This window comes from Candoia aspera, chromosome 4 (genome assembly GCF_035149785.1).
Source record: "Candoia aspera isolate rCanAsp1 chromosome 4, rCanAsp1.hap2, whole genome shotgun sequence".
Classification (NCBI taxonomy): Eukaryota; Metazoa; Chordata; class Lepidosauria; order Squamata; family Boidae; genus Candoia; species Candoia aspera.
The window spans coordinates 47,083,674-47,109,788 of NC_086156.1; the positions used below are offsets into that span (position 1 = coordinate 47,083,674).

The window sequence follows — 26,115 nt, forward strand, 5'->3', positions numbered from 1 at the left end:
TTCTTGAAATAGTGTAAAAGACAGCCTTGTGCCAGCCCAGTGTGAAAATTCTGCTAGATAGTTAGTGATGGTAGTGCCATTCATGATCTGGAGATCTAACTTGTAAAATGTCTACAAAATATTTAGACCCTAAAGTCTCCACCATGGTCATCTGTGTCAAACTTTGACCTTGGGGTGGAGGGGACTTTAAGAGTATCAGTTATTTTATCATCCAAATCAGTGAAATCTGTCCTTGAAGAACAGTTGAATTCTTTTGGGGCCTTGCACTTAAGTAGTTTGTTCATATAGCCAGGTGTACATAGTTCAGTGAAATTAAAAAAAAAATGAGAATCACATGTTAGGGTTGTTCCTGGAGCAATAGAGGGAGAGCAAGCATTCACTTCTTGCTGAGAGGCAGAATACAGGTGCTCTGGGTCTAAGAGTTTACTGTGTCATCCTGTGAATGAGCAGTCTGAATATACTTAAGTTCATGCCAAATCAGGGTACTGTTGACATTTAAATGGGACACAGTATAAGGTGGGCTAGTTTTAGCAGAGGGCCCCAAATGACTGTTTTTTGAGACTTTGCCAGTATTGTCTGTGGGGCAAAAGTCTGATGACAAACAAGTGTTGAATGGAGCAGGAAGGTCTGAGTTAGAAGACTGAGACTTTCTGCCTGTGTCTGGCTCTTGGGGTGTCAAGTCAGTGAGTAAAGAGGAGTGTCTCTTCACTTCCATGAATGAAGGAATACAGAGTTCACAGCATAGGATGTAACAATCAGTTTGATCAGTAACATCAAATATTACTAGTGGACTGTTAGACTGTTACACCTCCTCTTTTTTCTAATAGGGACAACTGAAACTTTGTGTAAGACTGAGGCACTGAGGTGAATAAATTGGGTGAGTATCTCTGCCAGAGGCTAGGGCAAGTGTCCATGCTGAGGATATGGCAGATGTTAAAGAGCTTTAGGCTTCATTTAAGCCAGAAACAAGTCCATTCTCGGATATAGAGTAGAGGGAGGGGGTAATTCATCTGTCTTCTAAGTTAGACAAGAGGGCCTGATTGCAGCTGATCAGTGCTCCTTATCAGTTGCAGGGAGTCAGTGCTGAAGTGTTGTGAGCTCCACAAGATGGAGGGTGAATCTTGTGCTCTAATAGTGGAAGAATAGAGGCATCTTTAAAAACTCTTAATAGGGATTATTTCAAATTTGTTCAGAAAGTCCTTCATTCTGATTAACATGGAAGGATAGAGTGTAGGTTTAAAGGTAAGCATCAATCTAATGTATTTGGCTGGAGGGGGGAGCCAGTCCAAATCCAGTAAGTCACAATGGAGCACTGGGCAGCGAAGAATTTGTGAGAGGGAGAGTGTTACAGCTCTCTTTGTCTGCTACTTGCCGGAATTAAATTGTTTATTAGCAGTCAAAAGCATGAGGCTGTGTGGTTGTAAGAAACATCAGTTGTTTGAGCTGGAAGAGCAGAAGCCTTAATGTCAGAGTATTGATCCACAGCGGCATTGGTTTTCTGCTCCCCCCTAACATCCTTATATAGCTGGATTTTAATGCTTGCAGATAGCCAGTCTTTATGTGACCAGCTTCTCTGATCCAAGATATACTGGTCAAGGAGACGTTTTAGCTCACTGATCTTGTTATTAGCTGTCAGCAGCTGGTCATAGATTGAGACTACAGTCTGAGTTGTTATCAAACAGTTCTTTGCCAGCAGCTCCACATCAGTTTCAGTGGAGAGGTTTCAGATCTTTTTCCTCCCCGGTCTGAAATTGTCCTCTTTCTTTGGGGAGTGCAAGTTCCCCACTTTCCCAATCTAACAAGGTGCTGCGTGACAAAACGTAAGAATTTGACTCACCTACAGAGGCATTGATAGGTAGAAAGTTCTCAAGTGTAAGTTGAGTCTTTCTTAGTCCAGAGTGTTTTTGTCATCGTGTTTTAGGTTTTGCCTTCTTTTTATCTCTCTTATTGCTTTTTCAGTGAGATCTGTTGTTAGAGCTGTTCCCCATCTGACAGCCACTGGCAGGGAAGTTTGGATTTGAACAGTAATTAACAAAGGCTTAACTTCTGCAGTGGGTTAAATAGAAATATCTAAAGGAATTGCCAGAGCTCTTTATGGTATATACTGCCGCTTCGCTATCTTGCCAGCACAATAATAGTGTAATACATTGTGGATACAAAGTCCCTTTTTTTTTTTTTTTTGTAAAACAGCATTATAATTTGCAAACCTGGATGCATTATTTTGTCAGATCAATTTTACAATTAGCATTTAGCATCTATTTATTGTAATAGAAGAGCTAACTTAAGTCATGGATCCTTGACAGTTTTGGGAGTGTCAGTTCCAGGTAGACCTATGGGCAAAGTCGGTATGCTATGGATTCCCCACCTCCAAGATGTAAAGTGATGGGACCCTGGAAGCATGTATTCTCAGTCCTATCCCCCTCACTCTGGAATAGCCTGTCCCTGAGGTTAAAATGGTTCCTTCCATATTATTATTCAGGAACTCTGTAATTTTTCAGAGAGCTTTCAGAACAGAGGATACAGCGTGAGTTATGGTAATTGCTCAGGAGTAGAGAGTTGAATTGTTTTCTGTTAATTTTGTTGGAGACTTGTTTATTTATGTGTGCTGGTTGTATGATATAAGCCACCTAGAATTGTTAGATGACGCAACATATAAACAAATAAATAATCTAGTTATTGGAAGAATATTAATGGTAAAAGTAGAATGGACTTTGGGATAGGGAAGGAATTACCAATCTGTTATAGGGGATTGGAAGAAAGATTATGCAGTCTTGAGAAAGACAGAAGTGTGAGAAAGAAACTCAGAATAAATTCATAAAGAGTTTTGTTTAAAAAAAATCCATCTGATCAGAACAATAGTTTTATAATTTTCTGTCAAATAACCATTTAATACTCATTTCTTTTTTTCTGTTTTTAATAAAGCACAGTGCTCTTGATAAATATATGCAGTTCCCCAATGACTTAACTTTTCTATTATAATAGTAGTCCACATTTTGACATTTTGATAATGAGATATACTGTATAATGAAAGACTTTATCCAAAATAACCAGTTTCTTAATGTTATACATAATTTTAGTAGATTTATACCTGACTGGATTAATAGTAATCATTAAAACTGTAACTTTTTTTTGTGGTTTATCAATCTTTTAGAACATTATGAGGCAAATCAATCAGGTCCAGCTGATTTATTACTTTTATCTTTTTGAATAATTAACATCACTTCTTCTAAGGTGGGAACTTCAAATTTATTAGATTCCAATTGTGAAAGCTGTGTGTGTGTGTGTGTGTGTGTGTGTTTTAAGGATATACATCTTCAAAGAATAACAGAAATTCTTGCAAAATCTCTCTTATTGTTTTTTCCCCCCTTATTTATGCCTATAGTTAAAAGTTAGAAGTACTTTTCTTGTCTTTTTTCATCTATGATTTTACATCATAGTGTTGAGGACCTATTACCATGTTCAAAGCCCTTTTGCTTGAAAAAATAATATTTTCTAGTTTATAGCTGCTTTTTGATCTAGTAGTCTTTTCAGAAGCACACTTTTATCCTATATTTATTTACATTGTCTTCCAGTTCTGCAATTTAGGCAAAGAGATGTTTACTATTGTCTTGTTTTTTTAATTAGTTCACAGACCGTTGAACTAATTTTTATTCTTGAATAAGAATACCTCCCTAAAAGAATTCCTTTTACAGCATCCCAGGTTTTTGTCATATAACATCTACAGTATGATGTAATTCCAGTCATCCAGTCATCCATAAGATTTTCTACAATCCTCACCAATTCATTATTATGTATTCTTCAACCACAATTTCATTGTGCCAATATCATATTACCTGTCAAATTAAATGATAAAAGCTCAACTTCTGGTGACTTTATGGACAGGTAGCTTCCTTGATACAGAAGTGCTTTGCCATTGCCTTCTCTGGATTTTTTTTTAAATCTTCCCAGTCTAACCAATGTAATGGAGCATAGGGTGTATTTAACAAATAACATCACTTGGCCTATTGGAGGTGGGGAGCAAGGGGGCAATCTGGAGCAAATCTTCCTGTTCTAACAGATTCTGATGGTCATAATTTAGAAAAAAAACTTTTGTATTCTTTTTTCTTTATTTATCTTTAGCCAGTGAGACCGGCAGTGACTTCCACCCAATGTTCTTCACGCATGACAGGTCATTTGAAGAGTTCTTCTGTATTTGCATCCAGTTGTTGAACAAGACATGGAAGGAGATGAGAGCAACTTCTGAAGACTTCAATAAGGCAAGCTTTGTTGGGAGTGTACAATTCTGATCAATACCATCATTTTCTCAATTTAAGTAATTGATGTGTATTGTTAGTTTTGAAGGTGATTCAGATCTTGGGAGAGAGATTATATATGCCAGAAACTTCTGCCATTCTTCCTAAAATAACGAATATATACTTGCAGGTAAATTATAACCTGAAAGCACTTTCAAAAGAAATATGATTCTAGAAGTATGTTACTACTCTCAGTGAATACAGTTCAATGAGAGAACTATATCGTGTTCTTTCTTGCTGGTTTAAATTGGCTTTTTTTCTTTTCATTTTCTTTCCTGAAAATAAAAAGCTACTGTGCACATGTGGAGAATTAATCTTTTCCTACTATTTTAAAAATGAGAATTTGGAATAGAATTTTTGAGAAAACATGGCTTGAGATTTCTAGGCTGTGAATGCTGCTTTTAAAATTCTAAATCAGTATGGGACAATAGTGTAACAGTGTCTGGGAAGCAATATTATAACAATAGTAATAGTGTAACAATGTTTGTTTGTTTGTTTTTGCTGCCTTCAAGTCAGTTTTTGACTCCTGGCATGTGCCTGAACAAGTCCCTGCAGTTTTCTTGGCAAGGTTTTTTAGAAGTGGTTTGCCATTGCCTGCTTCCTAGGGCTGAGAGAGAGTGACTGGCCCAAGGTCACCCAGTTGGCTTCTCATCTAAGGCAGAACTCACAGTCTCCCAGTTTCTAGCCTAATGCCTTAACCACTACACCAGACTTGCTCTCTTATTTATTTATTCATCATATTTTTATCACCACCCATCTCCCTCATACGGGGGACTCTGGGCGGTTCACAATAAAACAGTTTAAAATTCAATAAAATTATAAATAATATCATTGATCCATAAATATCAATACCAATAAATAAACATAAAATGTAATGAGATCCAAGTAATGGCAGATCTAATACCACCCAAAGGGGAACAAGACAGGGCTCGGCAGAACTAGGGAGCCAACCAACCCCAAGAGTGGCTCTTCCTCTCCCCACTCCAGGCATGGTGACAAAGCCAGGTCTTCAATCGTTTCCTGAAGTCCAAAAGGGAGGAGGCTAGCCTCACTTTCGGGGAAAGGGTGTTCCAAAGGGCGGGAGCTACTGCAGAGAAGGCCCGCCTCCTGGACCCCGCCAGATGGAGTTCTCTTGCAGATGGGGTCCGCAGCATGCCCTCTCTGCATGAGCGGGTGGGACAGGTTGATGTAACGGGAATGAGACGGTCCCTTAGGTAACCTGGACCCATGCCATGTAGGGCTTTAAAGGTGGTAACCAACACCTTGAATTGGACCTGGAAGCAAACTGGCACCCAGTTTAGCTTGCGCAGCAGCGGGGTAATAGGTGCTGATCTTGAAGCACCCAAAATTGCCTGGGTAGCTGCATTTTGGACCAGCTGTAGCTTCCGGATACTCTTCAAGGGTAGCCCCATGTAGAACGCATTACAGTAGTCTATATGGGAGATGACCAGGGCATGAGTGACTGTTTGAAGGGCCTCTCGCTCCAGGAAGGGGCGTAACTGGCGCACAACACAAAGTTGTTCAAAGGCCCTTCTGGCCATGACTGCCACCTGCTCTTCGAGCAGGAGTCGTGAGTCCAAGAGGACCCCCAAGTTACGCACCGGGTCTGTCTGGCAAATTCCTTGGAGCAGAGGGGCCATTAACCCACAGCCACTCCGTCTTACCAGGGTTCAGCTGAAGCCTGTTGTTCCCCATCCAGGCCCCCACACCCCCCAGGTACCTGGAGAGGGCAGTCACAGCATCAGTTACTTCCCCCAGGATAGAGATGTATAACTGAGTATCATCAGCTTATTGATGATACCTCATCCCATGGAGACGGATGATCTCACCCAGTGGTTTCATGTAGATGTTAAAAAGGAGAGGAGAGAGTACCGACCCCTGTGGCACCCCACAAAGGAGGGGCTGTGAGCCCAATCTCTCCTCCCCTATTAACACCGACTGGGACCGGCCCTGGAGGAAGGAGGTGAACCAGCATAAGACTACGCCACCCACCCCCAACTCCCTGAGCCAACCCAAAAGGATACCATGGTCAATGGTATCGAAAGCCGCTGAGAGGTCAAGGAGAGCAAGGATGGATGCACTGTCTCCATCCCACTCCCGCCAGAGATCATCCATAAGTGCGACCAATGCTGTTTCTGTCCCATATCTGGGCCTGAAACCTGACTGAAAGGGCTCTAGATAATCCGCTTCCTCCAGGATCCTGTGGAGCTGCAGTGCCACCACTTTCTCAACCACCTTCCCCATAAAGGGGAGGTGGGAGACTGGATGAAAATTATCCATCACGGTAGGGTCCAGCAATGGTTTCTTGAGGAGGGGGCGTACCAACGCTTCCTTAAAGGCTGCCGGAAACACCCCCTCCCGCAAGGATGTATTTACCATCGACTGGACCCAACCACACATCACCTCCCGAGCTGCCTTCACCAGCCAGGAGGGACACGGGACTAATTGACAGGTGGTGGCATTTGCAGTCCAGAGAATCTTGTCTACTTCCTCGAGTCCAACAGGATCAAACTGTTCCCAGATAACTGGATAAGTACGCTCCCCAGGCATCTCCACAGACTCCATCCCATGCTTAGAGTCCAACTTAGAGCAAATCCGAGTGATTTTATCCTGCAGATGCCCCCAAAATTCCTCAGCACAGCCCTGTAGATGATTTTCCAGGTCCCCTTTCCCCAACAGGGATCAGGTGATCCTAAACAGGGCCGTTGGGCGGCATTCTGGGGATGCAATAAGAGCGGAGAAATACTGACATTTCGCCGCTCTTACTGCCACAAGGTAGGCTTTACTTGTGTCTCTAGCTAGTGTCCGGTCGGGTTCGGTCTTTGTCTTTCTCCAGCAGCATTCTGGCGTCTCTTAATCCACTTCAGAACCCTCAGCTCCTCTGTGAACCATGGGGAGTGTCAGGTTCGATAGGATAAGAGAGGCCGCACAGGTGCGATCCTATCCAAGGGTCTGGCCATCTCCCTATTCCAGGCAGCAGCCAGGGCCTCCACTAGACCGTGCAGCAGATCCTTGGGTATAACCCCCAGCTCCCTCTGAAACTGCATTGGGTCCATCAGTCACCGGGGGCGGACCGATCAAATAGGTCCTTCCTCCCTGCGGAGGGAGGTGGCATATGAGAATCCCAAGATCACCAGGAGGTGATCTGACCATGACAACGGGGAAAGATGTAACTCTCCCCTCAGATCACATTGCCACTGCTCTGACAAGAAAACTAAGTCTGTTGTGAGGCCACTGTCTTGAGTTAGGTCCTGAATAATCTGAGTCAGGCCCATGGCCGTCATGGTGGCCGTGAACTCCCGAGCTGCCTCCGAGGCCTGCCCCAGGGATGGCAAATTGAAGTCCCCCAGAACCATAAGCCTGGGGAACTCCACCGCCAACCCTGAGACCACCTCCAGCAGAGAGGTTGCTACACAGCAGGGAGGCTGGTACAGCAGCAACACTCCCAACCGCTCTTGGGCACCCAACTTGAAAAACAGGGTCTCACAACCAGTTACTTGTGGAGCAGCGCCCCTGAAGGCCGCTAGAGACTCTCTGATGACAACTGCCACCCCTCTTCCCCTGCCCTGTCATCTCTGCTGGTGCCACACCCAAAACCCAATCGGGCACATCTCTTAGGCGATTCTAAATAGTCTGTTACAAATGCAGCAGCCTATCAAAACATCCCATTGTCAGACTTCTGATTTTAGACATAACATTGAATAGTCAACTAAATGAAGAATGAATATTAATTTCTGGAGACTTTCTTGTTCTAAATAGTATGGGATATAGTTACTTTTTATACTTAATGTTTATATATTCACTTAGCCAAAAAAAAATGTATAGATCTGTCAGTTCTGGATGATAAAACAGTTATTTTAATTGTGTCATTTTCCCTCATTCTGTTTAGTGTCCAATGCTATAGCCCCAGTTTTTATAATATCTTGACAGCATCAAATTTTCTTCCCTTTATTGTTGCATTTCTTGGAATTTTTCAGCAGTCTTATTGCTAGAGCAGTACATTTAAATTTGTCTTCCATGTCTTTTCTTGTTCCTATGAGCTGCATGATTGGTTTGGGGAGTATATAATAATTGCGTATCAGATGTTATTTGTACTTGAATCTGGTTCTCTAGGACTCAAGTCTTTTTCTGAAAGCAACTCTGCCAATTTTGGTTTTTATTCGTAAGCAAAGAAGAAACACTTTTTTGTTTAATTTTTCTTTAATCAATATTAATTGTGTAATCTAAACTAGAGGCAATGGGGGTCTTTCAGCCTATGTGTAGAAGAGGTAGCTAATATTCATTATTCCTTTATGTTGTTTTTTTAATTACCCATTCATTATATATCCCTTTTTTCAGTTGTGACTATGGCAAAAATATGTTTCAAAGCACGTAGCTTTCCTTCCTCATAATGGTGAGCCTTACTATAGCTTTTGCTTCTTCTACTTATACTACTAGCAGAGTGCATTGATTTAATTATTTTGGACTACTTCAGTTTTACCTGGATGCGTAAATAATTCATCTCATGTGGTGTTACAGAGAATGAAAGCACAGTTGCTTCTCTAGATGCACATAAAGCATGTCGGAAACTGCTTTAACTGTTACAGTTTTCCTTTGTGAATTGTGTTGGAATTATCAGGGGTCAACTCAGCATTGTCTCATAAGCATAATGTGGTCTTTCTAGTAAATGTATCTCTATTGTGCTTGTGGGATGTCTCATGGGTCACCTGATTTCCACTTCCTCCTCCTCCTTGGGTTTGGGGATTAACAATCTCCATTACCTCTTGGGCACACCTGCAAGCAGGAGGTGCTGCAGAATGCAGCTCTCATCCTCTCATCTCGCTTGCACTCAGACTTTCTATTTCCATAGAAAGTGTCTACAAAGAACCAGTGATGAATAAGTGCTTTCTACTATGAAGCTACTTGTATCCAGATCTACTGGATAAATGTAAGCTACCTTTTTTTCCTCTTCATCTAACTACTGTGTGAAGACTGAATTATTTTCTGAACGTAATTAAGCTTAACGTGCAAGTTTTGGTTCACGTTTCTACTTTGCAAGATTATTGTTAGCTGCTTGGAGTTCTTTTATTAACCTTTAAAAACTCCATCAAATTGAAGGTTACCTAAAGATCCTTTTTCCATGTCATTTTTATTGAAAACGCTATACATGAGGAGTTAATAAGTATGACATTCTCAATCCTCATGCATGAAGTTGGGTGTTATCTTGGAATGTGTGCAGAGTTTTAAAGCTGAGGAATGTAAAATACAGTAGTTGTTCCAGGATTTAGAGGATAAGGTTATGTCTGTCCAGGGTCAGCTGCCTAAAAAACAGTCTCGGTTAATTATCAGTGTAAGCGAGGAGGTCAGTCTACCTGTGTGGCTTCAGGATGCAAAGAGTTGGGCAGAAATCTGGATTGGAGAGTTGTATGCTTTTAAAGATTATTTCTACTTTAAATTAATATTTAATCAGACGATGATAGGTAGGTAGGTAGGTAGGTAGGTAGATAGATAGATAGATAGATAGATAGATAGATAGATTTAAGCAGATGTGCATGTTACATGTTATATGCAGAACAGTAATTAAAATCAGAAGTTAAAACTGGGATAGTTGAATAGTTTACCTTTTCTACAAATGGAATGAATCAGGGCAGAAAAAATTTAAAAATATTGTTTTTTTCCCCTGGATGAAGGCCTCGTATGTTTTTCTGCCTCGTTTTCCCAGTGGCGTTTCATTGCAACTATAGTTTAGGTCAAATAAATGTCTAACTAAATGACATAATTAATGACTAATTGTCCAAAAGCTTGGTTTTAAAATGAACAAAGCCTTATGGTACTTCCTCTGAAGAATATAGTATATCAGCTTCAGCAATAATGGAGGCTGTTTCTGGCAGGTATACCTCATATGCTTATAAAAAGTATAGTATAGGAATTCAGGAAAACTAAAGTATTCAACTTAGAGATCAACATATTAAAATTATTATGAGTAAGAAAGATGTTTGATGTTTACAACTTTCAGTTTTCTTAAAAAGGTATTTTTTTCCAGATACAGAAACAGATCTGTGAGCATACTAAAATAGTTAAAATAACATCTCCAAGTTGAGCTCAGCTCTTAGTGATTTCATGGTTATGCCCATGTAGTTTTCTTGTGGTTTACCATTGTCTTTTTCCAAGGTTTTTTTTCCCCCCTGTCTAACTTGTAGTCATAGTATTGCCTGGCAGTTTCCCATCCAATACTAACCAATTCCAGTGCTATCTCACGTTTCAAGACAATTATGGTGCTCTTATTTAGCTAGGTAGGAGCATATTAGTATGTTCCCATCCAGTTAGGGTGGAAATATAGCAAGAGGAATTTTGATGGCTGTTTATTTTAAAAATTGCTACATTCATTAATCTGTTTTTGAATATTCTTATATTTAGATTTGTTCACTTGTTATTTTCAAGGGGGAAAATTAAATCCATAAGAAACTTGACTTCTCATGGGATAAAGAAGTGCATGTAGCATTTGATGTCATATTTAAATGCAGTATCTCCTTAGCCACTTTAAGTAAAGGCAGTACAACGTGGTTCAACTATTCTGTGTTGGGATTAAAGGGAGGTGAATTGTATGCCCGAGACTTGTTCCCATGTGCTATTATGTCTTATTTCCTCTTCTTCCATTTGCAACCATCCCCCAGATGATAAAAAGAAGCTCACAAGTCTGTAACAGACCATTATAGCCTTTTTTTTCTTTTTCCAAACTTGGAAAGCTGTATACATCTGCAGACCCAAGAAGCTACAATTTTCACATGACTGTTTTTTTTCCAGACCAATACTGTAGGTACATGACCGTCTAAGTCCATTATTAGAAGAAATGCTATTATCTGAATAGATTATTCATATGCTCAGAGCAAATAAAAACTCATGCCATATTTACCAATCAGTAATACAAATGGTTTTTGTTTTGTTTTGTTATGTCATATACTATTTGAGAAGGTATTGCACAAAATGGAATGCCCCAGGCCATCTCTGGTCACTATGTTTTATAGTATATTATGAAGAAGCACAGGGTCAGATTTTTCCTTCAGTTACAGAAGAAATTGGGATCAAAGCCACTGCCTCACTTCTTCTTCATTTAATCTTGACTATTTAAGAACGTCACTGTGGTTGTAGTATAAATCTAAACACAGATTATCTGTTACCATCTGTCTAGAGAATATATTAATTAAAAGTTAGGTAAACATCACTAGAGAAAAACATCACATTCAAATTAGCCACACCTATGAAAAATATTTTTGAATTCTCAGCAGATTAAGTGGTATAGCCTGACCTGAGTTGCCACTGCAAGTTCAATAATTCATTGTGGCGAGATCAGTCACAGTCTCCTTAAACATTTGGTATCATAGTGATGGATATTCACATTCAAGCTAAATTAACAGTGCATGATGTGGTTTTTTTGCTGCACCGATTCTTGTTGATGTAAATGTCAGTAAGCTTATAATATCAGAATTGCATTTTGCAAGTCACAATGTATGCCTGAAACTCCCCAGACTATAGACCTTATTGTAGTTAAATAAAAGGAAGAGGGAGGGATAATATTCCAGAGGGTGTTTTTTAGTTCGAATAAGATTATCACAATGAATGAAGTTGTCAGTGACATTTTTAAAGCATCTATTAGGCAAAAAAAATCTACCATTTCTGCTTCTTCACTTAAAGTAACCATAATCTAAATATTGTAGGAACCTCAGCAAGGGAAAGGAACCTGTCAGATTCATTTATATCTAATTCAGGATTTTCTTTGTCCTTTGTCTTTGTTCCCTTGAATAGATATAATTGATTGGTACTGAAATGAAGTTTTTTGTGGAATCACATATGCAGTTGCAAAGATCCTAAAGGCCATAGAGTCCAGCTACATGCCCAAGGCCAAAACAGTCCATCCACTGACTTCTAACAGTTGGTTTCCATTCCCAGAATAATATCAGTTCTCTCATGGTTAGATACTTTCATATTGTTTTAGTTTTTACAAGGTGTTTGATGCAGTGTCCCTGTATATATAATCTTATAATAAACATATTATAGACTATAATATGATACTTGTAAAGAATTTGCTTTCTCTGCAAATATAGACAACAGATAATATCTGGAAATCAAATATTGTACTAGAATAATTGCAAATAATGTTGCTTTGATATGATGTGGAAAGTAGGGAAAGAAAGAGTATAGTTTGGACACAGCATAATATTACATGACACTAGCTTTTCCTGATAAATGAACAAATGCATTCTGCTAAATAATCATTGTATCTTTAATTTTCCTGTTTATCTCTTTTTTGATGAATGGCTGTGGAAGTGGCTAATTAAAAGCCATAAAACTGCAATAGAATGAAAGTAAGATCAGTGATAAAACTATCAGCACATAATCTTATATTAAAGCAGGAATAACCATATTTTGTAAACAATTGCAGTTTATTGATTCAGTTACCTGAGAAAGGAGAAAGCCTTAATAATTAAAAAGGCAGATTGCATGGCTCTTATAATCCCTCTGGCAATACTTCCACAAATTCTAATTTTACTGAATGTTAACCTTACCTCTGACAGTGTCAGAATCTATCATAAGGCCAATAAACATTGTACAGAAATTTTGGACAGTGAAATTTAGGCAGAAAAGGCCATGTAACCTATAAAAACATCCATTTTAAAAAAAACAACCTCACCTCTCACCTCCAGGCTGCACTGGGCCAAAGTGGGGCAGAAAAAATATGGAGAAGGGGCCTGGAACATCTCCATCACAGTCACGTTCTGGGCAGTTGAATTATCTGAGCCTGAAGTTAGTATTTACTAAATTTTAAAAGTTATGGCAATATATACAAAGAGATAATATTAGAATGGGTAAAATTTGCATATTAGCAAATAAAACAACAAAATGAAAGAAGATTTCCTGGTCATAGCTACCACTTGGAATCAGGAACAGAATCAAATTGATATTGAACAGCCCCTCTGCATGCATAACCTTTGAGGAGTGTGTGATTCTGAGATCTATCCATTATATCATACATCAGTATTCTTCAGTAAGCAATCCCTTCATATTTGAATTGAATTTCAGCTGGCCCACTGATATGAAAATGTATGACAAAATCTTAATCTAATGTAAAGAAAAACAATTGAGTACAGTAATGATGACATATTTCTTGTAAAATTCATTCTTCAGATTCCTGGATACTGATTTCCAGTGATTGTATGTAGAAGTTGAACAGCCTGAGAACTAGAATCCATCACTGTAGAACCCTTTAGCATTACTACCAAAAAGCTAAAACAGCAATTGTCTAATACCATCTTCTGGAACAGAAGCACAAATCACAGAACTACCTCAGATGGTACCAATTTTTTACTTTATTTTCTAAAAAGTATAACTTAGATTTTCTGAATTATATCAAGTGTTGTGAGAGATCAAGGAAAATGTGCATCACCACAATCATCCTGTCTTTCCTTAAGAGATCATCCACCAGCTTTGGTCTTGGTCCAGAATCTTTTTTGGTAACCAGACTGAAGTAAATGCATGAAGCTGCTAGGTTGGTGGGGTACAACAGAGACATTAAAATGTATCTCTCTAAGGTCTAACAAATACTGGTTTTCTCCTATTAGTTCATAGACTTGATTTAACGTTTGGGTTAAAAGTGCTAGTTAGAAAAGCTGGAAGAAGCAACTTTGCAGTAAGCAAGCTTTTCCTTGAACATCACAGTAAATTTTGTTACCAGTAGAGTTTATTTAGCTTAATTATTCTGTATGTGTTGCAAAGATTGGCAGGGATGGAGGTAATTTCAACAATGTTCAAACAATTTCTTCTGAAAAAAAAACAAGGAGCAAGCAGGGTGAAATGTTATATAGTTGACTCTCTTTTTAAATCCTTTTACTGAGTTTTTAAAGCAAACTGAGGCTAAGAAGAATAATACTCTGTGGTGGATTGTTACCAAGATGTCAATCATAATATCCACAGAGCAGATTGCAACTCTAGCATGTGGATGGTTGACATTCGGGAGCACTCAGAAGATCAGTTTCTAGGAGACTTGTTAGATAAATGGAAATGCTGAATAGATGCAAAAGCTTTAGGAAATGCACACCAGAAAGTAGTCAGAACTGGACCTGATATGTGGGCTGAATCTGAAATAGGTTTGTTGGAAAAGGAAGTTCAGAGAATGCATTTCAACAGCTGCTTCTTCCTACTTGAAAGAATAGTGTCAATAGTTACTTAACATCTTCTCAAGATAGAAAAGTTGGGAATAAAAAAAGAATGAGGGTGAGAGTGTAAGTGGCGTCAACTATAGTAGCATGCTGTGCTTTATATTCTTTTTAACATTTAACTCATAACTTCAATGGAAACATGTACAACCTCTTACCTTGTTCCTCCAAGCTATGATGTTTCAAAGAGTTCGTGCAATGTCTCATTATTTCCAATCTTTAGAGGGGAAGTATCATTGCTTAGATGCATAAACTGCCACTATCCAAAAAGAAGGACTGACATATTTCAAGAGTCAAGATATGCATAAATACAAACCAACTGTAGCAAAAAGAGGGACCAACTGCCTTCAACCTACCACAATTCCTGTGTTCCTCTTCAATTCACTGTTTCAGTCATTCACCATATATTCAAGTATTCTGCCTCCCTACTTGCCATGGTTGCTGCTTCATAATCTTAAAGCAGCCTTCTCTAAACTGTTGCCCTCCAGATATGTTGGAGCCACACTCTCATTATCCTCAGACATAGCTGTTTGATATGATGGGACAGGCAATCCAGCACATCTGGAGGGCATCAGGATACAGAAGATTGCTTTACAGCAACAATAACTTGGAGGAGAAGACACCATGAATAGGAGCACTTCCTTTAGAAATGTGAATTCACAGTAACAGTTTACTACAGTTCTCAGATGTTTGTTATCTCCCAATTGTTCAAGTGGTGCATGCAAATATTATGTGTGCTATCACTCATATAAACCAGGGGAGCTGTAGATTGAATGGAATTCCACATTTTGCAGATGTATAGTAAGATTTTTTTTTCATTATATTTTGCTAGAAGTAGAGTTGCTGGATGAGATTTGGTATGCTGTTGGCCACATAATGCAAAATAACTGTTGCAAGGGAAGGGGAAAGAAATGTCATTCTATGGAGAATAGCATGGTTGATCAAGTAGGCAGAAGCAATGCATATAGTAATATTCTGCTTTAGGTCCCATTTCAGTACTTCTGTGATTGGTAGTGGAAGCATACATTTGGAAGAATGCCTCACTAGCTTTTTAAAGCAACCCATTTGTTTATTGAATCATAATATCCACTGTCAGCATTTCAGCATTACTGTCAGTGAATATGATCAACCTATATGACAGTTGTGAAAGTGCTGCCTTTTATTAGTATTTCTTATTTGCTTAGATCATATACGTAACATGATGGAACCCAGAAGCCCATAAACAGTAGCCACGGAGCTAATTTTATGTGACTTTTAATTTTATGACAGCTGGCAAAGAACTGGCATAAGGGTAAGGATGGGGTGGAAGACAGAGAACAAGAGAGAACAATATAATTAAAAAACTGCAAGTTCTGTCCACTTCTGCTGTGTCTGGAACCAGCAGGAATCAGTCATCCCAACAGCATCAACAGAAACAAGATTCCCCACAGTTCTCATACATAATATATAGTATTTCGAATTTGAGACTCCCTCTTGCTTTTGACAATAAAATAAGATTGCAATGAGAGACAAGTGCATGTCATTACATTCCCTAGTTAATTTCTTAATAGGAGCAAGCATACATTTCAGGGTCAAACATCCTAGACATACAGTATTTCAGAATTTGTTGTTCAGTCGCTTCCGACTCTTCGTGACTTCATGGACCAGCCCACGCCAGAGCTTCCTGAATTTCAGAATTACTTCCTGAATTTCAGAATTACTAAGGATTAAAGATGATGTATGGTTATGATTTGGATATTACCTAGCTGCCTTGAAATTCACTGTATTGGTCAAAGTATAATAGAAGGATGTGGTGGAGTGGGGGGATTGAATGATAACTATGTATTGATGGAAAATTCCAGTTGACCTCCATAACTGGTGACCTTCCCAGTTTTGAATTCCAGGATCATGAGGAATTATCTGTGACAAGGTTTACACATTATGCTAAGGCATGGTTTAATACTTGTTTATTGAATAAAGAACAGCTGGCTGGCTTCATACAACATGATAAGCCAAAATCAAAGAAAATATCATGTGACTTAGCACTGAATATGACCAAAAGTAGTTTTTCATCCTTTTCATTACCTTAAGTAGTCTTCCCCATGTTAGCACATTCAAGATACATTTGGAATGCAAAATAGTGAATTTTCAGACAGGGGGTTCTTGACCCAAGATACCTAGAAGGAAACAGAGTAAGTACAGACTTAAAACAAGCACCTAAATCATTCCCTTTCTCAGGATGGAAATATATTCAACCGCCGGAATCTGTAATGGTTGCCCATTCTAAAACACCATCAGACTCATGAGTAGGAATTCAAAGATACCTGATTTATTAAAGAATAGTATGCAGGATCACAGAGAAAGCTGAGAATGATGAAAGCGTGCCAAATTCAAACTAAAAACCCTCGGTGCAAATGAAATCCCTCCCCCCCGTAGAATCTTCTCAAGTTCACAATCCCAGGTGCTCCTAACGGTTTCTGATGGTCTGCGGGAAAAGTCCTTGAGCAGAGAAAATAACCCAAACACATTCCATTGTACTGATTTCACATACAGAGCTTGGTACAAGGTCTCACAGCAGCTCCCTCCCAAACAGAAACGCTCATCAGCACCATGGCATGTGAAACGCTACGATGTATAAACTACATTGAATCAGTGAACATGACATACTGCCCCCCCCCAAATGAAGAATACATTAAGCAGCAGGCTTCAAAGGATAAGCAAGATGGAAACAGTTAACTAAATCATGAGCCTTAACATGGTGGGCAGACACCCATTCAGGATAAGGAAAGTGTTTCCATCGGTCCAGATACTGCAGGGTGCCTCGAAGCTTGCGAGAATCAACTATGTCCTTGACTTCAAAGTGTTGTTGGCCATCAATCATAATTGGAGCGGGAGGAGGAGGTTGAGGGTGCCAACGCGGTGAGGGGTGCACAGGCTTAAGCAAGCTTCAATGGAAAACAGGGTGCAAGCGTTTCAAATTGTGAGGCAGTTCCAGTTTAACAGTAACTGGATTGACAAGATGAACAACAGGAAAAGGACCAATGAATTTGGGAGCAAGTTTTTTAGAGGGTTGAGGTGATTTGATAAATTTAGTAGATAGATACACCTGATCCCCAACTTTGAAGTCGTGTTGTAAAGAACGATGCTTATCAGCTTGAGACTTGTCAGCAGCCTGGGCATCAGCCAAAGCTTGTTGAATTACTGGCCAGGAATCAGACAGTTTAACAGCCCAGTCAGACGCAGAACATGTTTGGGAAGGGGGCTGTGGCAGTTCAGCACTGGGAACAAAGTTGTGACCAGAAACCACGCAAAAAGGGGTTTGTCCGGTACTTTGATGCACAGCATTGTTGTAAGCAACTTCAGCAAAAGGTAACAACTCCACCCAATCGTCCTGATGGTAGTTAATGTATGCTCTAAGAAACTGTTCAAGAGTGGCATTTAAAATCTCAGTAGAACCGTCAGTCTGTGGATGGGACGATGTGGACAGTGCTTGTTTAGTGCCAATCAATTTTAAAAATGATTTCCAAAATTGGGAAGTAAACTATGTGCCTCGGTCAGAAATTAAATGGGGGGGGGGGGTGCTACCGTGGAGGCAGTAGATGTGGTGGAGAAATAGGCTCGCTAATTGTGGGGCTGACGGGATGGATGCACATGGAATGAAATGAGCTTGCTTAGAGAAAAAATCCTTTACAACCCAAATGACAGTTTTCTACTGACTGGGAGGTAGGTCCACAATGAAATCCATAGAAATCTTGTCCCAGGGGCGGGGTGGCTGGCCACTAGCTGTAGAAGCCCCTGTGGTTTCCCCCCTTTTTGTTTTGACATGGCACAAACAGGACAGGAAGCAACATAGTCTTTTACATCATGTCTTAAGGTTGGCCACCAAAATTGACGGCGAACCAAATGCAAGGTTTTGACAAAACCAAAGTGTCCAGCAAGTTTATCATCATGGGAACGCTGCAAAACATCAGCTCTTAAAGTTTCAGGCACATAAAGGCGGTGTTCCACCCACACCAGACCGTTTTCAAAAGAAACATTGTCTCTATTAGCTAGCAACCAAGTGTCAGATTTCAGTGCCTGCAGAAAGTCCTCCTGTAACTGGCAAGGAACTTACACTTTCCACTTCCCAGACTGTGTTGGGGGCTGGGTTGCCTGCGCATGGGTCTGGCTCCAAGTGACAGCAACCAAGCCCAGTTGTGGTTCAGTGAGAACAGGCCCAACCACATCTGCCACCTGGTCAAGGTCCTGAGGTAAACATGACAAAGTATCGGCCAGAAATTTTTCTTTCCCGCAATAAATTTTAACTGGAAGTTAAAGTGACTGAAAAACTGAGCCCAGCGAATCTGTTTAGGGCTGAGACGTTGTGGGGTGCGGAGGGCTTCCAAATTCCTGTGATCAGTCCAAACCTCGAAAGGGCATTTAGCGCTTTTAAGGAGATGGCGCCAGGTTTCTAAAGCTGCTTTTACAGCAAACGCCTCCTTTTCCCAAACGTGCCAACGGCGTTCTGCTTCAGAAAATTTCCTGGATAGATAAGTGCAGGGTTTTAAGCAATTTTCTGAATCCCTTTGTAACAAAATAGCCCCAATAGAGGAGTCAGAAGCATCAACTTGGACCACAAAAGGGCGCTCAGGATCAGGGTGAATAGGCTCAGCAGTGAAAAGGGTTTTTAATTTCTCAAATGCTGCCTGGCATTCAGGCGTCCAATTCCTAGCACTGCCCCAGGGTTTTTTACTGTGTGTGTCTCTTGGTACGGAGTAAATCAGTGAGGGGCAGAGCAATCTCAGCGAACCCCTGGATAAATTGCCGATAGAAATTACTGAAACCTAGGAAACTTTGTAATTGCCTCCGGGTGCAGGGACATTCCCAACTTAGAATTGCCTGAATTTTTGCAGGGTCCATTTCCATACCCCGGTCAGACACTCGGTAGCCCAGATAGTCAAGTTGGGTTTTGTGAAACTCACATTTGGAAAGTTTGGCATAGAGTTTGGCATCTCTAAGTTTGCGTAACACCTGTTTGAGGAGGCGTTCGTGTTCCTCCTCGGTTTCAGTGTAAATGAGAACATCATCTAAATAAACCAGTGTAAATGAGAACATCATCTAAACCCCTTTAAACAAATGATCATGTAATACTTCATTAATCAATTGCATGAAGACTCTGGGCACCCCTGCCAACCCAAAAGGGAGGACTTTGTACTGAAACTATCCTAGTGGGCAATTAAAAGCAGTTTTCCACTCATCCCCAGCTTTTATGCGAATGCAGAAGTAGGCTTCGCGAAGATCGAGCTTGGAGAAAATCTTGCCCTTTGACAAATGAGCTAACATTTGTCCTTCATGAGGGGCAGAGGGTACTTGTTGACAATAGAGACGGAATTTAACCCTTGATAGTCCCGTACAGAGTCGAAGCGTGCCATCTTTCTTTTCCCGGATTAACACAGGAGCCCCAACTGGGGAATTAGCAGGTTCAATAAACCCCCTTGACAGATTTTTGTCAATGAAGTCCCATAACGCCTCGAGCTCCTTCTGAGTCATCGGATAAATTTTTGGCTTGGGCAATTGAGCATTGGGGACCAACTCTATTGCACAGTCAGTTTTCCAATGGGGGGGGGGGTAACTGATCTGCTTCCATCTCCCCAAATACGTCTGCAAATTCTTGGTATTGAGCAGGCAAGCCTTCTAAATGTGGCAAGTCAGGGCGCGGCGTGGCAATCGCTGCCCTTCCAACCCCCGCACATGCAACTATCTCTGCTGTAGGAGCTTGGTAAAATCCATCTTTAAAAGTCACAGTTCTGTGCTCCCAGTTTATATAGGGGCTTCAATGGGTCAACCATGGGATCCCCAGGATTACCAAGGGATTGCCAACAGATGCTACAACGAATTTCAAAGTCTCACGGTGGCTGCCCATTTGCATTGCCACAGTTCCAGTGAAATGGGTTGCCTCTCCCCACCCCCGCTGTCAGATTCCTCTGAATAAGAATTGGAATTCGATTCATCCCTTGACAGGTCTTGGGATTCTGAAGGTTCTGTGGTGAGTTTCAGTTCTCCACTCTTGACCGTCGACTTGGGCATCAAGCTAGCCGTCTCCTCGAGTCCCCCGGTCATGGATTTTGACTCAGCCATCGTTAACTATTTTTCCTCACAAGACTGATCTTGGTAGGAGCTAACGGTACAACTTTGGGGATTCTCAGCTTTATGTAATGGTTGCCTATTCTAAAACACCATCAGACTCATGAGTAGGAATTCAAAGATATCTGATTTATTAAAGAATAGTATGCAGGATCACAGAGAAAGCTGAGAATGATGAAAGCGTGCCAAATTCAAACTAAAAACCCTTGGTGCAAATGAAATCCCTCCCCCCTGTAGAATCTTCTCAAATTCACAATCCCAGGTGCTCCTAACAGTTTCTGATGGTCTGTGGGAAAAGTCCTTGAGCAGAGAAAATAACCCAAACACATTCCATTGTACTGATTTCACATACAGAGCTTGGTACAAGGTCTCACAGCAGCTCCCTCCCAAACAGAAACGCGCATCAGCGCCATGGCATGTGAAACGTTACGATGTATAAACTACATTGAATCAGTGAACATGACAGAATCTCTGTCTCTACATTTCTATAGTGATTAGTTTTCTTTTTGAGCAGTGTTTCCTCTAGCTTTATTGCTAATAATCTGCAGAATATTTAAATGTAGTTAGATTAAGTATATTCTTCCATTGGGTTCAGATGGCCATTCACTGAAATGAATGAACACTGCATTAATAGGACTACAGTTAGCAGACATAATTGTACGAGAACAATGCAAGTAATAGGGGCAGTTTTTATCCTCAATTTTTATATACATGGGGCCAGGAATGGATTCTCACATAAGACTCAGACATTTAAAAGGTAAACATGAAACTTCCCCAGAAGCTATTTCAGTGATGAAAAACATTGCTGGGGAGCTTTATCTCTATCTGCAAACATTTGCTGCAAATGTTACATTCCCATCAAAGGGCATCCCTGCAATGCCAAACACATAAGAAATAGAAATTGGTAAGTCTGAACCTTATGGCAAATGCACACAATCTATGAGATACATTATTAAATAAAAGGTTGCAGCAAGTGTTTCAATATTGAGTTATTTAATCAGAAGTAGGCCTTTACTTAAACCCATGTTGGACTTACTTTGGCAGCATTCCTTGGTTAATACAGTTTTCTCATTCATATGATTGTTACACTCCAGGTGAACATTTGTTTACATTCATCTATTTATTTATTTTAAAAGACTTATATAGCTGCCTATATTGTAACAAAAACACTGGGTGGTGCACAAAATAGTAAAAACAAAAACAAAAACTCCAAACAATCAGAATAAAAATAAATAAAAACTCTATACAACTCTATAAAAACTCATGGCACCCTGGGGCAACACTGTCCCATACATCCATATACTATCTTACTAGGCTCCAGCCTTATCTTACCACAATGTTTATAGGAAGAACCACCTCTTCTGGAAGGCGGGGATGTGGGACTGCTGAATCTCTGGGGAAAGGGTGCTCCACAGGGCAAGGGCAGCTATGGAGAAGGCATGCTTCCTGAGTCCTGCTTAGATGACAGCATTTCAGAGAAGACCTGGAGTGCACCCACCCTATCTGACCTGGTAGAATGGGCAGATACCCTTAGGGAGAGGTGGTCCTGCAAGGAGCCTGGTCCCATGCCATTTCGGGCTTAAAAGGTGATAACCAGCACCTTGAAATGCACACCCCAATCCTGAGCCCTCCACAGATCATCAACCAGTGCTGGAACCTGGCTGGAACCCCAACTGAAAAGGGTCCAGATTCATCCAGGCCCTCTGAAACTGAGTGCCGACCACCTTCTCAACAACCTTCCCTAAAAAGAGAAGGTTGGAAACTCAACAAAAATTATCTAATAACAATTTGTGTTCAAGGATGGCCTCTTTTTCTATTATTAATTTTTAAATAATAAAGCTTTTTTAAAATAAGAGAAAAATAAAAAACAAACCACACACAAAGATGCATACATTATCAAAGAATGTATGCTTTAAAGGTGCTTTAAAAAGTGAGAAAAATATAACAAAAAGGAAAATTAAATTTGAAATATATCATTATACAGTAAACAGTTACAATTCTATATATATCTAATCAAATATTACACCCACACACCCACACTGTCTGTGTGTGTGTATAACAATTATATAATCATACTGCTTTTCCCTAAACTTCTGTATTGTATATAGGTGAGTCCCATATTTCATTATACTTATCCATACAAAGTCTATCAATCCTCTCATAGGTGGCAAGTGTAACCAGGTCTTCAATCCATTGAGTAAGTGGGGCCACACGTTTATCTTTCCAAAGTTGAAATATCAGTCTTTTAGCCATAGTAAGGCCATGGAGAATCCATTTATGTTGTCTAATTGTCAAATTCCATGTACTGGGTATGTAATTCAGGAGAATATTGTCCTCTGAAAAATTTAGCTTTTGTCACACAGTTACATTTATATGATCTACTATTTTCTCCCAAGACTTAGTAACTATAGGATATTGTAAAAACCTGTTTTAAAGAAGCATTGTCCTTATTATATCTCCAACACAGTGCTTAGACGTCCTTTTCTATAAAAACATAATGGAGTCCAATAAATTCTAAATACTATTTTTTGTTTTATAAGTCTTAATTTAAGGACCGTTGACACTCCTGCTATAGAAGTTATGAAACTCTCCCATTGTCTAGGCCATATAGAAACCTCTAATTCTTTATTCCACACATCTCTTAACATCTGCATATCAAATTGATTTTTTGATAAATATCTATAAAAACTAATAGTAGGTTTTTTAGTTCTAAAGGATTTAACAAGTTGTTCTAATATCTCAGGTGTCTCAGAAGCTGAAAATGCTGCTAGCCAAACAATGTTATTAACAAATGTTGAAACTGTAAATATTGCCATTGGGATAAATTTGGTAGATGCTATATATCTCTTAATCCAGCATATGTTAAAAATTCATTTTCATCATCTATTAATTGGTCTAAAGTCAATATCCCCACTTCTATCCAATTTTTCCATATCACCATCTTTTTCCCAATATTTAATGTTGTGTTTCCCAATAAAGTCAATTTAACATGGGAAAAAGGATTGAATCTTTTTTTTATTAGACAATACATTCCATAGCTTTCTAATTGACATAATTGTTTCCAGAGATACTAATGTTCTGATGTATTTAGATCCTAATACTGTCTATCCAACCCAAGGTGATATATAAGTGTTGCCCACATAAGAAAATTAGCACCAGTTGTTGGCTTCCAGTATTTAATACTTGGTCCAAGGATGGCCTCTTGAGAAGGGGGTGTACCACTGCCTCCTTCAAGGCAAGCAGCAGCAGCACCCCGCAATTATTATAAATTAATATTATATTATTATGTTTTTATCTTACCTTTCTTATATGTAACTCGAGGCAAATATTCCATATGTAGCTGCTGCCTCCTGTTTTCCCCACAACAACCACCCTGTGAGGTAGATTGGGCTGAGTGAGAGTGACTGGCCCAAAGTCACCCAGCCAGCTTTAATGCCTAGGTGTGATGGATCTTGGAGCTGAGGGGGAAGAGAGTGCATTCCAGGGAGATAAGTGTTCTCACAGCTTGGAGAGCATTGGGAGGCTGGCCAAGAAAGTTAGACTGGACCAGCCCTAGAGACCCAGAAGTACTTTTCCCTTTAGACCAGTTAGGATACCTTTAGTCTGGCAAGATTCTGTATAGGGTACAAATAATAAACTAGAGTGCAACTATAGCTCAGCGTGGTTCTTGCCCATTTTCCTGACACTAAGGGAGGCCTAGAACTCACAGTCTCCTGCTTTCTAGGCCAGTACCTTCACCATGACACCAAACTAGCTCTTAAACTGGCACTCAAGTATTAATCACCTCTTGGACCCAACCATGTGCCACTTCCCAGGAGGCCTTAACCAACCAGGAGGGCAAGGATCTAAAACACAGGAGGCAGAGCTAACTGCCCTGAGGACCCTGTCCACTTTCTCAGGAGTGTTTGGTCAGCTTTGCTCTTTGTCTTATGCCAGCAGTGCTCTAGGCCAGTGGTGCCAAACTGAAATAGAAACGGGGGCCACTAAACCATACACAAGGATTCCTGCAGGCCACACATTGATTTAGAAAACCACATCTGTTTATATATTTCTTTGCTTATTAATACATGAACACATTAAAATCAATAGGAACTAGATAATAAATATAATAAATAAAATATTATTATGAATTTGACCATTTGTTTTCAATATGTTCATGGTCACTCATCCCTTGGTCAGCTCCTAACTGGATTATTGCAATGCACTGTATGTGGAGCTGCACTTGAAAATCATCTGGAAACTCCAATTGGTCCAGAATGCAGCAGCATAGGTAGTTATGGGTGCATCTTGTTTTGCAGGTGCAGTTCAAGGTGCTGATTATCACCTTTAAAGCCTTATGTGGTAAAAGACTGGGTTACTTGAGGGACTACCTTTTCCCAAGAGCATCTGCCTGCCCTACATGTTCCCACAGGGAAGGCACACTCTAGATTCCTTCTTTTAAATCTTGTCATTTTATGGGACAGTAGATGGCAAACGATCCTCACTGCTGCAGTTAAGCTGAACTTGTGCAGGACTTGCGAGTCATAAGCCTGGAGCTCTATAGTGGTGGTTGACTAGATTTGTTATTTAGTTTTAAAATGTAATATTGTCTACATTTTATTGTATTTTTATTTTACTTTGTTAAATATTTCCCATCTAAATTTTAATCTGGTTCAGGCCACATTCAGGAGCGTTGTGGGCTGCATGCAGCTCGCGGGCCATCTGTTTGGCACCTCTTGTGTTGCTTCATCTCCTGCAGCTCCTCAGTAAATAAAGGAGTCCTGTGAGATCAGTGAACCCAAGAGTCCACACAGGGACAATTTATTTGTTTGTTTGATTGTTTATCAAATTTTATCACCGCCCATCTCCCTTGCAATCCAGTCCAAGGTCCCAGTTGCGTTCTCATTCCAAGGCGCAACCAAGGCCTCCACTGGACCGTGCTCCAGAGCCTCCAGAAAAACCCCAAGGGTTGCTTCTGAAACCTAATTGGGTCCATCAGTCCCTGGGGCGGTCCAGTCAAATCAAATCAAACCTGCAGTGGGGTTTGGCCCATAGAACTCCAGAGCCAAGAGGGCATGATCTGACCATCCCCCAAACCCAGATCGTATGTAGAAGCAGAATGCTGAAAATTTGCCAACTCTGTATGATTCTTCTGCTACTAAAGATTTCCAGAGTGTCCCAAAGTGCTTGATTTTATGTTGTACATATTAGCTATGACTTCAAAACCTCTGGTTTAACTCTTCACAGGTTTTAACAGTTGCTTAATTATTAAAAGCATTGCTCTTAGCTTTTGCAAGAAAGCAGAGGGTATACACCTGGTTCCGTCCCAGCAGCTTCACGTTACTAATACCAACAATACAGTATCTGCTTTTGTGTCTTCTCTTTTTTTACACATGCAGAAATTAAACCACCTTTCAATTCCTGTTGTCACACTCTTCTTCCAGTTAGGTTTTTCCCCCCCTCATTTTAGAGACTAACCTCTGAGCATAAATTGAGTGCCAAACAGGAATTTACTACCAGCAATTAAAACAGTTCCCTGTGGGTTCATGTGC

The 26,115-nt window shown here is 40.1% G+C and overlaps 1 protein-coding gene across 2 annotated transcripts in view; it reads left to right on the plus strand.

Moving 5' to 3' along the window:
• Positions 1 to 26,115, plus strand: part of ELMO1 (engulfment and cell motility 1) — a 300,993-nt gene that overhangs the window by 197,157 nt on the left and 77,721 nt on the right. For both annotated transcript variants that reach the window (XM_063304033.1, XM_063304034.1), the window contains exon 16: positions 4,120 to 4,256. In XM_063304033.1, coding sequence (XP_063160103.1) covers positions 4,120 to 4,256 — 137 coding nt within the window. The remainder of the gene's footprint in view (positions 1 to 4,119; positions 4,257 to 26,115) is intronic.